This window comes from Carettochelys insculpta, chromosome 20 (assembly GCF_033958435.1).
Source record: "Carettochelys insculpta isolate YL-2023 chromosome 20, ASM3395843v1, whole genome shotgun sequence".
Lineage (NCBI taxonomy): Eukaryota > Metazoa > Chordata > Testudines > Carettochelyidae > Carettochelys > Carettochelys insculpta.
Window position 1 is genome coordinate 18,013,903 of NC_134156.1, and position 12,562 is coordinate 18,026,464.

General features: G+C 47.5%; 1 protein-coding gene across 3 annotated transcripts in view; it reads right to left on the reverse strand.

Annotated features, from left to right (window-relative positions):
• Positions 1-12,562, reverse strand: part of SMURF2 (SMAD specific E3 ubiquitin protein ligase 2) — a 131,746-nt gene that overhangs the window by 4,502 nt on the left and 114,682 nt on the right. For all 3 annotated transcript variants that reach the window (XM_075014559.1, XM_075014558.1, XM_075014557.1), the window contains 2 exons: positions 11,236-11,437; positions 187-262 (listed from right to left, as the gene is read on the reverse strand). In XM_075014559.1, the coding sequence (XP_074870660.1) occupies positions 187-262; positions 11,236-11,437 (278 nt within the window). The remainder of the gene's footprint in view (positions 1-186; positions 263-11,235; positions 11,438-12,562) is intronic.

A 12,562-nucleotide genomic window follows, 5' to 3' on the forward strand; every position in this document is an offset into this window, starting at 1 on the left:
CCCCTGCAAAAATTATTGCCCACCCCTGTCCATAATAAATGGAATTCTTTACCAAGCACAAACATTATCAGGAAAGGAGAAGTAAGTAACAGTTGATTATCTCGATATACTATATCAATGGACGTGTCCATTGACCAAAACGTCAGTATAAGTATGGAGACTAAAAACTTTTTAACATGGTCTTACCAGGTATGAGCTTTCGGCAAGTTATTAGTGCTGGCATCGATCTGGTGTATTGTAAATAGCCTGGGCCCCGCAGCACCTGCAAATCCAGTAAAGATGAATTCTCTAGCACTAATACAGGCTATCACCCCCAAAATGCTAATCTTGTAACTGTTAAGGCAGAGAGAGACGTACACAAGCAAGGGAGACAGATAAGCCATTTATTAAGGAAATGAAAACAGTGTAATATTGTGGCAGGGAGGGACAGAGCACATACCACAGCAAATCAAAAAGCTGTCTCTCAACATGTCCTCATCAGAGAGGTTTGATTGTCTTCACACATGCACACCACCACTAGGACTGTTTAAGCCAGTGAGATACACAAGACCAAGAAGAAATTAATTTAAATCTGCACAGCACTACAGTAATACAGTAGAGCCTGATGCACACACACATTTTGTACTGTTATCACTCTGTCAATTGGAGTGTGATTTTTTTATACTAATAGAAACCACAATGTGGTTGAAGTCATAAAACTATATCTGATTTCGCCATGTACCAGAATAATCTACCCCAGTGTAAGAACATGCATACCTGTATAAAACAGCAAACATGTCAGAGTAACATTCATAGGGGTGTGAGGGCAAAAACCCCTAGGCTGCATCTACACTAGCAATGAACTTCAAAGTTAATTTTGAAGTTAGGGGCTATTTCAAAGTAGAATGTGGAGCATCTTAACATGTGTTGCATTACTTCAAAAAAGGGAGCCCAACTTCAAAGTTCGTACTCCATTCCCGGGAATGGAGTAGCGCCTATTTTGAAGTTTAAACTTCAAAATAGGACATGTGTACACACTCCACAACCACTACTCTGAAATAGCAGGTCCACCATGGTGGGAGCCCCACAGGGTGCTCTGGCCAGCCCAGGGAGGGCTGTATGGTCACTGCCAGCTGCATGTCAGGAAGCAGTTACCCTGCAACTCCAGGCAGGAAGCTGAGTGTGTGGCAGAAGCAGGGGAACACCAACTCCCTGCTGCACAGCTGCTTCTTGATGCTGGAGGCAAGCCACACACCCTCAGCTGGCAATGTCATCAAGCCAGGAGCCTCGTGACCCACCAGTGAGTCCCCAGAGGGTTCACAGCAGCCAGGCAAGCAGCACCAAAAGTGAGGCCCCTCCTGGACCAAGGCAGAACTGCAGAACCTCCTCAGTCAGAGGCTGGAAGGAATGACACACGAGGATGTCTCGCTCCACGCCGGGGTGCAACAGCAGAATGCAGACGCATTCGAACGGCTGGCCAGGGGGCTTGCCGCCCAGGGTCATCCCGTCTGGACCAGGGAGAGCGTCCTCACAAAGGTGAAAGAGCTGCAGCATGCATACTGCCAAATGAGAGATGCCGCCAGCTGCTCGGGGGCCCAGCCTGCCCACTACCCCATTACGGGAAACTGCACCGCCTCCTGGGGCCAAAGGAGGTGGCCCCACCGTGGCACCTCGTGGACACCGCCACCCACGCACCCACCCCCCGTGGACACAGAGGAGGCGGCATGTCAGTCAGGCACCACCAGCCCCGAGCCGAGGGCCCAGTACACAGAGCCAAGGGTGAAAACAAGGGGTCCAACGATGGCACCCTTGTCATCACCCTCCCCTACAGGACAGCCAGCCAGGACTCTTCCAGCCGAGTGTCACCCCAGAGCTTGGAGGTAGCAGCTGATAGGTAGGGGGTGTTTGGGATGTCATGGGGCCCAGAGACAGCCCCCTCCTTGAATAGCCTCAAAGTCCACACGCCGGGGGGATTAGGGGGCACTGAAGTCAGCCCAACCCTCACCATGCAGGAATCCCTCTGCACCCAGGATCCCATGGGGTACCCTGGGTCCTCAGACAGCAGGGCAGTGGGGTGGGGGCCACTGGAGTGGGGCCCCGATCCCTGGGGTCAGGGCACAAGACTCATGGGCCATCCTCCTGCCCCCTTCTGTCTCCACAGTTCCACTATTTGGGAGTCGCTCCAGCCATCTCAGACCAGCCCACAGCTGCAGATGGCCAGGAGTCTGCCTCCACACCCCAGCCTGCATCTCCCACAGGACCGCGGAGGGAAAAGGAGATGGCTGCCAGCCAGGTGGTCATGTGGGAGATGACCCCCGTGCTTTGGGACTGGCTGGCAATGGAGCAGGAGGCGTGGGTGTGGGTGGATGACAGCCTGGAAACCCTCACCCAGGCTGCGGCCATACACTTCGTCCAACCCCCCACTCCCTCACCAGCCCAGCCTACAGCGGCCTTCCCCCACAGCAGCCCACCTCCCTGCAGACCTGTGCTCGTCCGCCTGTTTGGAACTGAGCTGTTGACTCATGGCCAGTATAGGCACACTGGCAGTGGCCCCAACGGCCCCCCAGGCACACCCTAGGGAGGCCAAGCCTGTTGTGCCCCCCCCACCTCTACTTCCACGTGGTCCCAGCCCCACAGGGGGTCCCAGACCCCAGGCGGTAGAGGCACCCGCAGCTGCCATGGCTCCTGGCCTTCCACACCTGCCTGTCCTCCAAGTTCAGTCCCCCACCCTGGCCCCATGCATCCCTCCTGTACATTGTTTCCACCTTGTAAACAGGTTTTGTTTTGTTGTTCAGAAAATACATGTTTATTCCCACAATCCCCAGTAAATGTTACATTCCAACCCTAATCCCGAGTCCTTAGTGCGTGGCTGGGGAGTGGTGGTGGGGAAGCAGGAGGGGGGGTGTGTGGTGGGGAGGTGGGAAGGGGTGGGGGGAGTGGGGGAGGGTCACTGCAGACCCAGGGCAAAGGCCTCATGCAGGGCCTCCCAGACCCACAGTCCATCTCTTCAGGTCTAGCGGCATGGAGCAGCAGGCAGCTGCTCACACTCAGCCCCTGGGTCTGCAGCCCAGCCCCGCATAAAGGGCTCCTGTCTGCTCTCCACAATATTTGGGAGGCTGATGTCCAGTCTCATGAGGAGGGAGCAAAACTTCCCCTTTAACTTCCCAAAAGCCTGCTCAACAGTGCCCCTGGTGTTGTTGAGGCAGCTGTTGAAAAGGTCTTGCGATGGGGTGGTGCATCCCATGTTGGGCCACGTGAGCCACAGGTGCAGCAGGTATGCAGCATCAGCCATGATACAGGGGGGCATTGTGATGTCCCCCAGTGGGAGTGCCTGCAGGGGGACGCAGGTGCCCTCCTCCATCCAGCATCCCAGCCACAACTTTCGAAACACCCAGGTGTCATGTGCCTTGCCCGACCATCCCACACAGACATCCATGAAGCGGCCCCTCACATTGACCAGGGCCTGGAGGACCACCAAGTGGTACCCCTTCCTGTTCACACAGGTGCCCCTGCTGTGGTCCAGCGCCCAGATCACACTGTGTGTTCCGTACACTGTGCCAAGATAGTTCAGGAACTCAGCTCCGCAAACTCAGCGAGGGCAGTGTCCAGGTCCCCAACACTGATGACGCAGCAAAGGAGCACGTTATTTAGTGCTCAGATGACCTGCATGGGGGGGAAGAAAGACACATCCATGAATGCCAGGCTGGGTGGTCCCCTTCCCTGGCAGGGCTCCCTTCCCTGCACCCCCTCCCTTTGCCTGGTAGCCCACTCCCCAGTCTGTGGTCTGAGCCAGGCTTACCTTGAGCAGGACTGCTCCAACGGCGGCCTTGCTCACCTCAAACTGATGGCCAACGGACCGGTGGCATCTGGGGCAGCCAGCTTCCACAGCGCTATTGCCACCCTCTTCTGCACAGGGAGTGCAAGCTGCATTCTCGTATCGTGGTGCTGAAGGACCGGGGCGAGCCAGTGGCAGAGCCTGGTTATGCAGAGGTTTCTCAGCCATTGTTCGTTGTCCCAGTCCCCCAGCACTAACCAGTCCTGTCATTCTGTGCTGGTAGGAAAGGCCCATTGGTGCCAGATTGCCAGGAGCCATGCAGGAGGACTCAGCCCAGACCCTGCAGTCTGGAGCTCATGCTACTGGCCCTGCTGTGCTGCTGGAATACACTGGCAAGCTGGCCACAGAAGAGGGAAGATCCCCCTGGGGAAACAGCTGGAAACAACATCTTGTCCCTGGCTAGCTCAGCTCCCTAGCACATGGTCTGCCCTGCTGTGTGCAGCCTGGCAGCCCTGAGCACGTGCAGGGTGGGGGTGGTGTTGGGAGAGGCCCTTTAAGGGAGCAGCTTGCTGTGACCCTGGAAGGGCTTGTCAGCCATGCAACCCCGTCCATGTTGTTTCCTGGCCTCTTATTTTGAAACAGGGGCTACAGGTGTGTAGACACTTCCTTTCATAGTACCAAGATGCTCTTCTGAAATAAGGGCTTGGGACTTTGTGTGTGTAGATGTGCAACTGCTAAGTCTGTTATTACGAAGTTGGACTTCGAAACAAGCAATTTCGAAGTTACTATGTAGTGTAGCTACGACCCTACAAAAGGAACAGTTATTAGTTTACAGTAACTGGAGTTCTTAGACATGGTGATTCCCGGAGATAGTCCATCACACGATACACGTACCTGTGCACTTCTGATCAGATATTTAGTTAGTGCCTGTGTGACTGTGCCTACACTCTATACATCCTTGCGATCTGGTGTAAGGGTGTATGAGGGCAGTCCCACCGCTGTTCCGATTCCTTCTGACTGAAAGCACAGGAAGACTCCACAGCAGAGGAGAAGAAAAGCAGGAGGAGAAGCACCCACAGGGACAAGACACTGCACCTTCCAGTTACCGTGTAGATAAGTAACCTCCCCTTCTTTGAATCATTGTCCCTCTGGGTGCTCCACTGTAGGACACTCCCAAGCAGTGTCAGGACACAGAGAAGGTGGACCCACCATAGTTCTGAGGACAGTGCTGCCATAGGTTGTATCTCACCCAGAAGCAGGTTGGATCGCATAATGCCCTGAGAACATGTGAACACAAGACCAGTTTGGTACTCTGTAGTTGTCCATGATGGGTACGTCTTTAAGAAGGGGTACCAAGATGGACTGGGGCTGACTGCCCATTTCAACAGACTGGGAGGAGGATACACCCTTACAGGTTTGTACATCAGAAACCCATTTCCATAGTCTGAGCAGAAACTGACTGTTCTCTCTCTTGGGAAAGGTGATCAAGAACTGGAGGGGAAATCCTGAAATGTCTCATTCTGCCTAGGTAGAAGGCAATGACCCTTCTTATGTCCCAGGAATGGAGACAAGCTCCCTCCCGCAGGGAATGAGGCATGGGATAAAACACTGGCAGTCAGATATCCTAGGTAAAGATGAGATCTTGGAAAGGAAACAAGGATGGTGACAAAATGTCACCTTGGTATGGAAAAAGGTAATGTAGGGAGGATCCTCCCTGAATGCCTTGAACTCCCCTGCCCTTCCGGCCAAAGTTACGACTACTAGGCACAAAGTCTTGAAGGCAGGTAGAGGTTTGACCCACTGAGCAGCAAATTATGGTTCCACAATGCTGTGGATCTCTTAACGTGATGAAACAGATAAAACAAACCCTTATGGAATGTGGGTGAGGAAGAAACAGAAAATCCTTTGATTGGTGGATGAAAGGCTAATAGCACCCAGGTGACCCAGAAAGGAGTTCAGAGATAACCTTGTATGTTTAAATCCTGCAAATAACCAACTACGCCTGCGAGGAGAGATTCAGAAGGGGATAGGGACCAGGGGGCACACTAGGCTTGGAAGTGCCTCCTCTTCTGCAGATAGTTTTTTCATGTACCTGGTATTGTACTGCTCACAAATATGTACTGAGCATCAGGAGAGAAGACCGAGTCTATACCTGGGAACTAATGAGAAGCCAAGCCTTGAGGCACAGAGATAAGAAACTGAAGTGTATTGTCCAGTGTTAGGAGATCTGCAAGAGGAAAGCAAAGAGATGTTCACACAGAGAGATGTGTTCATATAGCAGCCCTGGAAAACTCAAAACTTGTCTTAGCCAGGATGGGGCTATTAAGATAACTACAGCTTGTTCTCATTTCAGTTTCTACAGCACCTTCAGGATAAATGATGCTGTAGGACAGGTGTAGAAAAAAGAATGAGGCTAAGGGAAAAAATAGGGAGTTGTGACTGTACCCTTTCACCTGACTATGAGCAAAAGTGTTGGCATTTTGAACTGGATGGTGTTGAAAAGAGATCCTCCTCTGGAAGACCTCAAGAGTAACAAATAAGTTAAAAGGCCAAATTGCTGAGTCCTGTATCATAGTTTTGAAAATACCTTCTAAGGGAATCTGCCACAACATTTTGCAGGCCTACAAGGTAGATTGCAGAGTTATCTATGCACTGGGATATGCACTAGTTCTGCAGTCTTAATAATTCTGCGCATAAGGATTAATTTCTTGCTCCCTCTTCACAATTCATGTAGTATATTACCACTCCATTATCTAGCATTATGTTGACTGAGGCTATGTCTAAGCTACCAGATAAAATCAAATTTAATAAAACTGAATTTATAACTCTGGGTTTTATAAATTCGATTTTAAGTATCCTTACTTCCCACAAAGTCCACACAAGTTTGACAGTAATAGAGAGGTAGCCGTGTTAGCCTGTACTCCAACAAAACAAAACAGCAGAAATGTAGCACTTTAAAGACTAATACAATGATTTATTCAGTGATGAGCTTTCGTGAGACAGACCCACTTCATCAGATCAATCTCATTTTCAATACAGACTGACATTTATAAGCACAGAGGACCAAACAAGATTGCAATAAAAACTGACAAATCAAGTATAGGACTGAACCCTACCCTCCTCCTTCAGTCTTATGTACTTGATTTGTCACCTTTTATCTGGAGGCTAATGAATTCGATCAAAGACATGGCACCTCCACACTAACCTTCATTCCAATGGTTAAATTTGAACTTGATGCTACACCCACCCAGTTCTAAGGATATTATGATACTGATGTAAGTGCTCCCTAAATCGAGCTAATGGAATTTACAGGGAAGAAAGTCACTTGGTAAAATCGAGCTAACTGCCTTAAATTCAAATGTATCTCGTAGTGCAGACATAGCCTGAGTTGTCCTCTCTGTTGCAGAGAATGTATTAGCATGCTTAAAGAACTGCACAGTGTTCAAAACATGCTAGTCTGGAGAGATGCTTCTCAAGCAGTCCATTATTCTGGGCTGTAGAACCTTGGAAATGGGCAATCCAACCCAGGAGAGAGGCACGTCAAGAGTGATGACCCTTGACGTGAGCAGCCAAGAAAATGTAACTCTCACACTGAGAGGATCCTTCTACCAGTCAATGGAGTCAAGAACTCTGAAGTAAGGTCACTTACTTGGAAAGTGTGTGTTTGTTGGGATGTTATTCCTCATGAGCAAGGCCTGAAACCATCAAAGGGATTAGTTTTGCATAGCATGTTACAAACATGTAGGTTAACATGATGAGCAGAGCTATACAGCTTCAACAAAAGAGATGAATTATCAAATTTCAGATTGCTCAGCAGTCTCATCTTTTTCAATACCAGACCTTTATGAGACCTGCAGAACACTAGAGAAATAGGCCCAGATCTTACAAGAAAAGGTCCTCCTCACCAGTGACCACCCACTCAACATCTTCTAAAAAAACATTTTGTCAGCTTGGTCATGAACCACCACCTTCTCTGGGTCTCATGTTAGAGGAAACAACTTCCTACCTATCTTCTGGAGACCATCTCTCATATTTTCTACCTCTCTGAGATCTCATCACATTAGATGGATCCTAAAAGTGGTTTCAATTAAGAGCACCAGCATATGCATATCCTATAGCGAATGCAACCATAAAGTCAGTAACTTGAGAAGAATTCAGGCACTTTTAACAGCACAACTTACTTCACTTGGGATGACTAAAAGCATGGCTTTGTCAGTTCAAGCAGTACATTTATCATAACAGTACACTGGTATAGCTAGACTGGCAGAGTGTTTCTGCCATAGATCTGACCTTAGGCATTGTACAACTTTACCAACATAGGCTACGTCTACACGTGCCCCAAACTTCGAAAGTTTACTAATGAAGCGCTGAAATGCATATTCAGTGCTTCATTAGCATGCGGGCGGCAGCGGCGCTTCGAAATTGACGCGCCTTGCCGCCGCGCGGCGCGTCCAGACAGGGCTCCTTTTCGAAAGGGCCCCGCCTACTTCGAAGTCCCCTTATTCCCATGAGCTCATGGGAATAAGGGGACTTCGAAGAAGGTGGCGTCCTTTCGAAAAGGAACCCCGTCTGGATGCGCCGCACAGCGGCAAGGCGCGTCAATTTCGAAGCGCCGCTGCCGCCCGCATGCTAATGAAGCGCTGAATATGCATTTCAGCGCTTCATTAGTAAACTTCGAAATGGCCATTTGCATGGCCATTTTGAAGTTTGGGGCACGTGTAGACACGGCCATAGTGTAGTAACCACAGCCCCACTGGGCACTGGTGGTTGTAGGGCCCTTCCCAGACACTAGGATACAGTATGCCAATGTTTCCCAATTTTATTTGGCCACAAAACTCTTTTAAACTGAAAAGAATTTTGCGGAACCCCATTCCCAGGCTTTACCCCGCTTGGCCCCCAAACCCACACCCCATCTGTAGACTTTATCAGCTGCATCCCTCAGCCCCCAAATCCCCCCACCTAGCCCCAAGCTTTACACCCACATGCTGAAACTGCCCCCACTCCACTTCCAGGCTTAAACCCTCTCAGCCCCAAGCCCACCCCCCACACATTCCCAGAATTAACCTGCCTCAGCCCCAAACCCACCCCTGGGACTAACTCATCTGTGGTGCTGCCTGGGGAGCCTATGCCAGGGGGCCATGCACGCCAGCGGAAGGAAGGCTGACGTGGAGGTGTTCCACTGGTGTCAGTAAGCCAAGCCACATCCACTGGAGGGCTGTAGCCATTTGGTAGTGGGGGAAGTGAGGGGCTCTCTGCGGCTCCCTGCCCTGCCGCCACTGAAATAATGGAACTAAATTCAGTTGGATTAACAGTCAGATCCCTCCCACCACCCTGCCAGCCGTTAAACTAATTAAATTTAGTTCTACTGTTTCAGAGGGAACAGGGTAGGGAGCCACAGAGGAGTCAGCTATTGCAATGGAATTTTCTCATGTAACCCTTATTTTCACTGCACAGAATACCAGGTTTCCACAGAATGTTATTTGGGAAACACAGCAGTATGTGATGAAAGATTCTAGTTCATGTTAAGGTTCTAACACAAAGGTTCAGTTCGCTAACAGACCATTAAACAAAGCAAATATCGAGTGGCTAATATAGTTAGTCATAGAAAAGAAGGCACCTAAATGAGCATCTGGCTGTCACCTGTGTTTGAAGAAACACAGAACACTAGAATTGGACCAAGAGGTTCAGGACCAAACACCATCTAGACCATCCCCGATAGGTGTCTGTCTAACCTGCTCTTAAATATCTACAGCAATGGAGATTCCACAACCTCCCTAGTTAACTTATTCCGGTCTTTAACCACCCTGACAGTTAGGCTGCTTCTACACATGCCACCCCCCTGTTGGAGGTGGCATGGTAATGAGGCGCTAATGTGCATATTCAGCACCTGATTAGCATAATGGCAGAGGCGCAAATTTCAAAGTGCAGATTTCGAATGGCAGATTGACAGTGTAGATGGGGGGCAGCTTCAAAATAAGCGCCCCACTTCAACATTCCTTTACTCCCATCTAAGTTTTTCCTAACGTCTAATCTAAACCTCTCTTTTTGTAATTTAAGCCCTTTGCTCCTTTTCCTATCCTCAGAAGCCAAGGAGAACAATTTTTCTCCCTCCTCTTTGTATCCCTCTTTGAGGTACTTGAACACCACTATCATGTCCCCTCTAAGTCTTCTCTTTTTTAAACTAAACAAGCCCAGTTCTTTCAGTCTTCCCTCATCGCTCATGTTCTCTAGACCTTTAATCATTCTTGTTGCTCTTCTCTGGACCTTCTCCAATTTCTCCGCATCTTTCTTGAATTTTAGTGCCCAGAACTGGACACAATACTCCAGTTGAAGCCTAATGAGAGCTGAGTAGAACAGAATGACTTCTCGTGTCTTGCTCTCAACATGCCTGTTAATGCATCCGAGAATCATGTTTGTTTTATTGGCAACAGCATCACACTGTTCACACATATTTAGCTTGTAGTCCACTATAGAGTACTGCAGAAAGGGACTTAGGAGTCATAGCAGACCACAAGCTAAAGGAGTCAACAATGTGATGCTGTTGCAAAAAAAGCATGATTCTGGGATGCAATACTCCATCCTGGACAGTCGCTTCACATTCTATATGTATGAAGCTGATTGTTTCTTCCTAAGTGGAGTACTTTGCATTTGTCCTTATTAAATTTCATTGTTTACCTCAGACCATTCCTCCAGTTTGTCCAGATCATTTTAAATTATGAGCCTATCCTTGAAAGCAGTTGCAACCCCGCCCTACTTGGTATCACCCAGAAACTTAATAAGCGTACTTTCTATGACAATATCTAAATAGTTGACAAAGATATTGAATAGAACCAGTCCCAAAACAGATCTCCGGGGAGCCCCACTTGTTTTGAAAATACCTCTGAGTCTGTTCCCCTAATGGCATGGATGACAAAGTTAGAACTATTGCTGCAGGTAGGCAGAGATGCTATTAGAATTCCAAAGGCATAATGAGGTACATTCTTTTTGTTCCTGAGCTGCTCAAAGCCAGGTGGCTTCTTCCATGCCAAAGTCAACATCACAAATCTCTCACTCACGCCTGTTATAGTCACAAAGAAGTTACTAGTTGGCTTTTGTGGCCATAGAGACAATTATGGACAGTTGCAGAGGCAGGCAGGGATTAAAATAAACTGATTAGACAACAGACTGCCAGGAAAAAAAAAATACAGGCAGAGAATCACATACAGGTCTCTGATGTCCAGAGTTTATTACAGTTAATTAGACAATACTAGAGAAAGAAGTGCTTTAGTGAGTAAAAGAATAGGGCAGGTTACAGCCAAAGTCACACAGTTATGGGACTGGAGAGAAGAGTAACTGATAAGCAACTATTAAGACCACTGAAAACCCCTTTGTAAAAACAATCACATTACAGATCAAACATCTTATTTTTATGCAAGGTTCCTATGATGTCCTATTCCTCTCCCTAAATCAATCCATTTAAGGCAATCCCCATACAATTTTACCTTGCAATGCTTTAAAACCCTGAAGAGGCACTCTGGATGAGCCGGTCACAAACTGGAGCAATCGTGCTCTCCTTTCTTCATCAAAGAACTCCACAGCTTTCCAGAACCATTTCACAATGTTGCTGTCTGGAGTACAGTGTTTTAACCTAGTATTTGCCTTCCAGTCATTAACATCAATCTTCCCAAGTCCACAAATGATGAGCTGTTAACATTTGTATACAGCATTAGTGGTCAATAGAAATAACTGACATTACACGTAAACACTAAAATACAATTCACATTCAAAAATATCCATCAATTTCAATGCAATTTGAAAGTTATAGCCTGTTGTTTAAAGGCACACAGAACAGCATCACTTTATTTTGTAGCAAAAAATGTCATACAGTGAATCCATTTTCAAGGCGTCCTATTTAAATTTAATTTCAAACAGAGCAGCCAATTTCCAAGAATTGTTTGAGAACTTGGAAGAGACTTTTCTTCCCCATCAGATTTATACTTTGTGTGTCAAATTCTGCATTCAGATGTTGCACTGCTGCCACTGAGTTCTTTAGAATTCAGCCAGTTCTGTTTTTCCCCTTGTACTGTAACTTTTTATTGGTAGGTCATTTCCACCCATCTTATGCATATAAGATTAAATACTTTATAAGACAAATGCACAAGGAAAAACGCATCAAACTTTGTTTTAAATTTTGTTATAACACTCTTCTCCTGACTGTATCAGAGCTTAAATAAAAACTTCAGTATCCTGTACATGTATCTAAAGGTTTTATCACTCCTACATCTGAACGCTTTCTGTTTTAAAATAAAAAGCAATAGCCAAGTCCCTAGGGAACTCCATGGATCTCTGGCACGTCTTCCTTTTTGGAGTAAAAACTCTGTTTGAGTTTATAATATTTTTATTATGGGGGAAGAAAAGGCTGTCTTTGGACACAGGAGGGTTTCAGTGCTGTGTGAGTCATTGTTGCTGGGGGAAAAGGCCCTTTTCAAAGAAATAGGTTTTGCAATATTTCTGAAAGAGTCTAACTCTGGATTTGCCTATGCTTCCCTGGAAGCTGGTTCCTCTGAACAGAGAATGCTTTGTCCCCAGTTCTCATGAGGCACATACGAAACTATTCTGAATTTACTGTATGGCCTGCTCACTGGCAATGCCAAAGCTGAATGGGAGAACAGACAAGCAATCATAATATATTCCTGTACAAAAATAACTTTACAGAAGGAGACAGGAAAATGTGGATACTTCACACTGTAGCCATTTTATAAATCAGAACATATACAATGGATCTGTGGTTGTGGGCCCTCACTAAAGAATTGACAGAGAGTAAGAAAG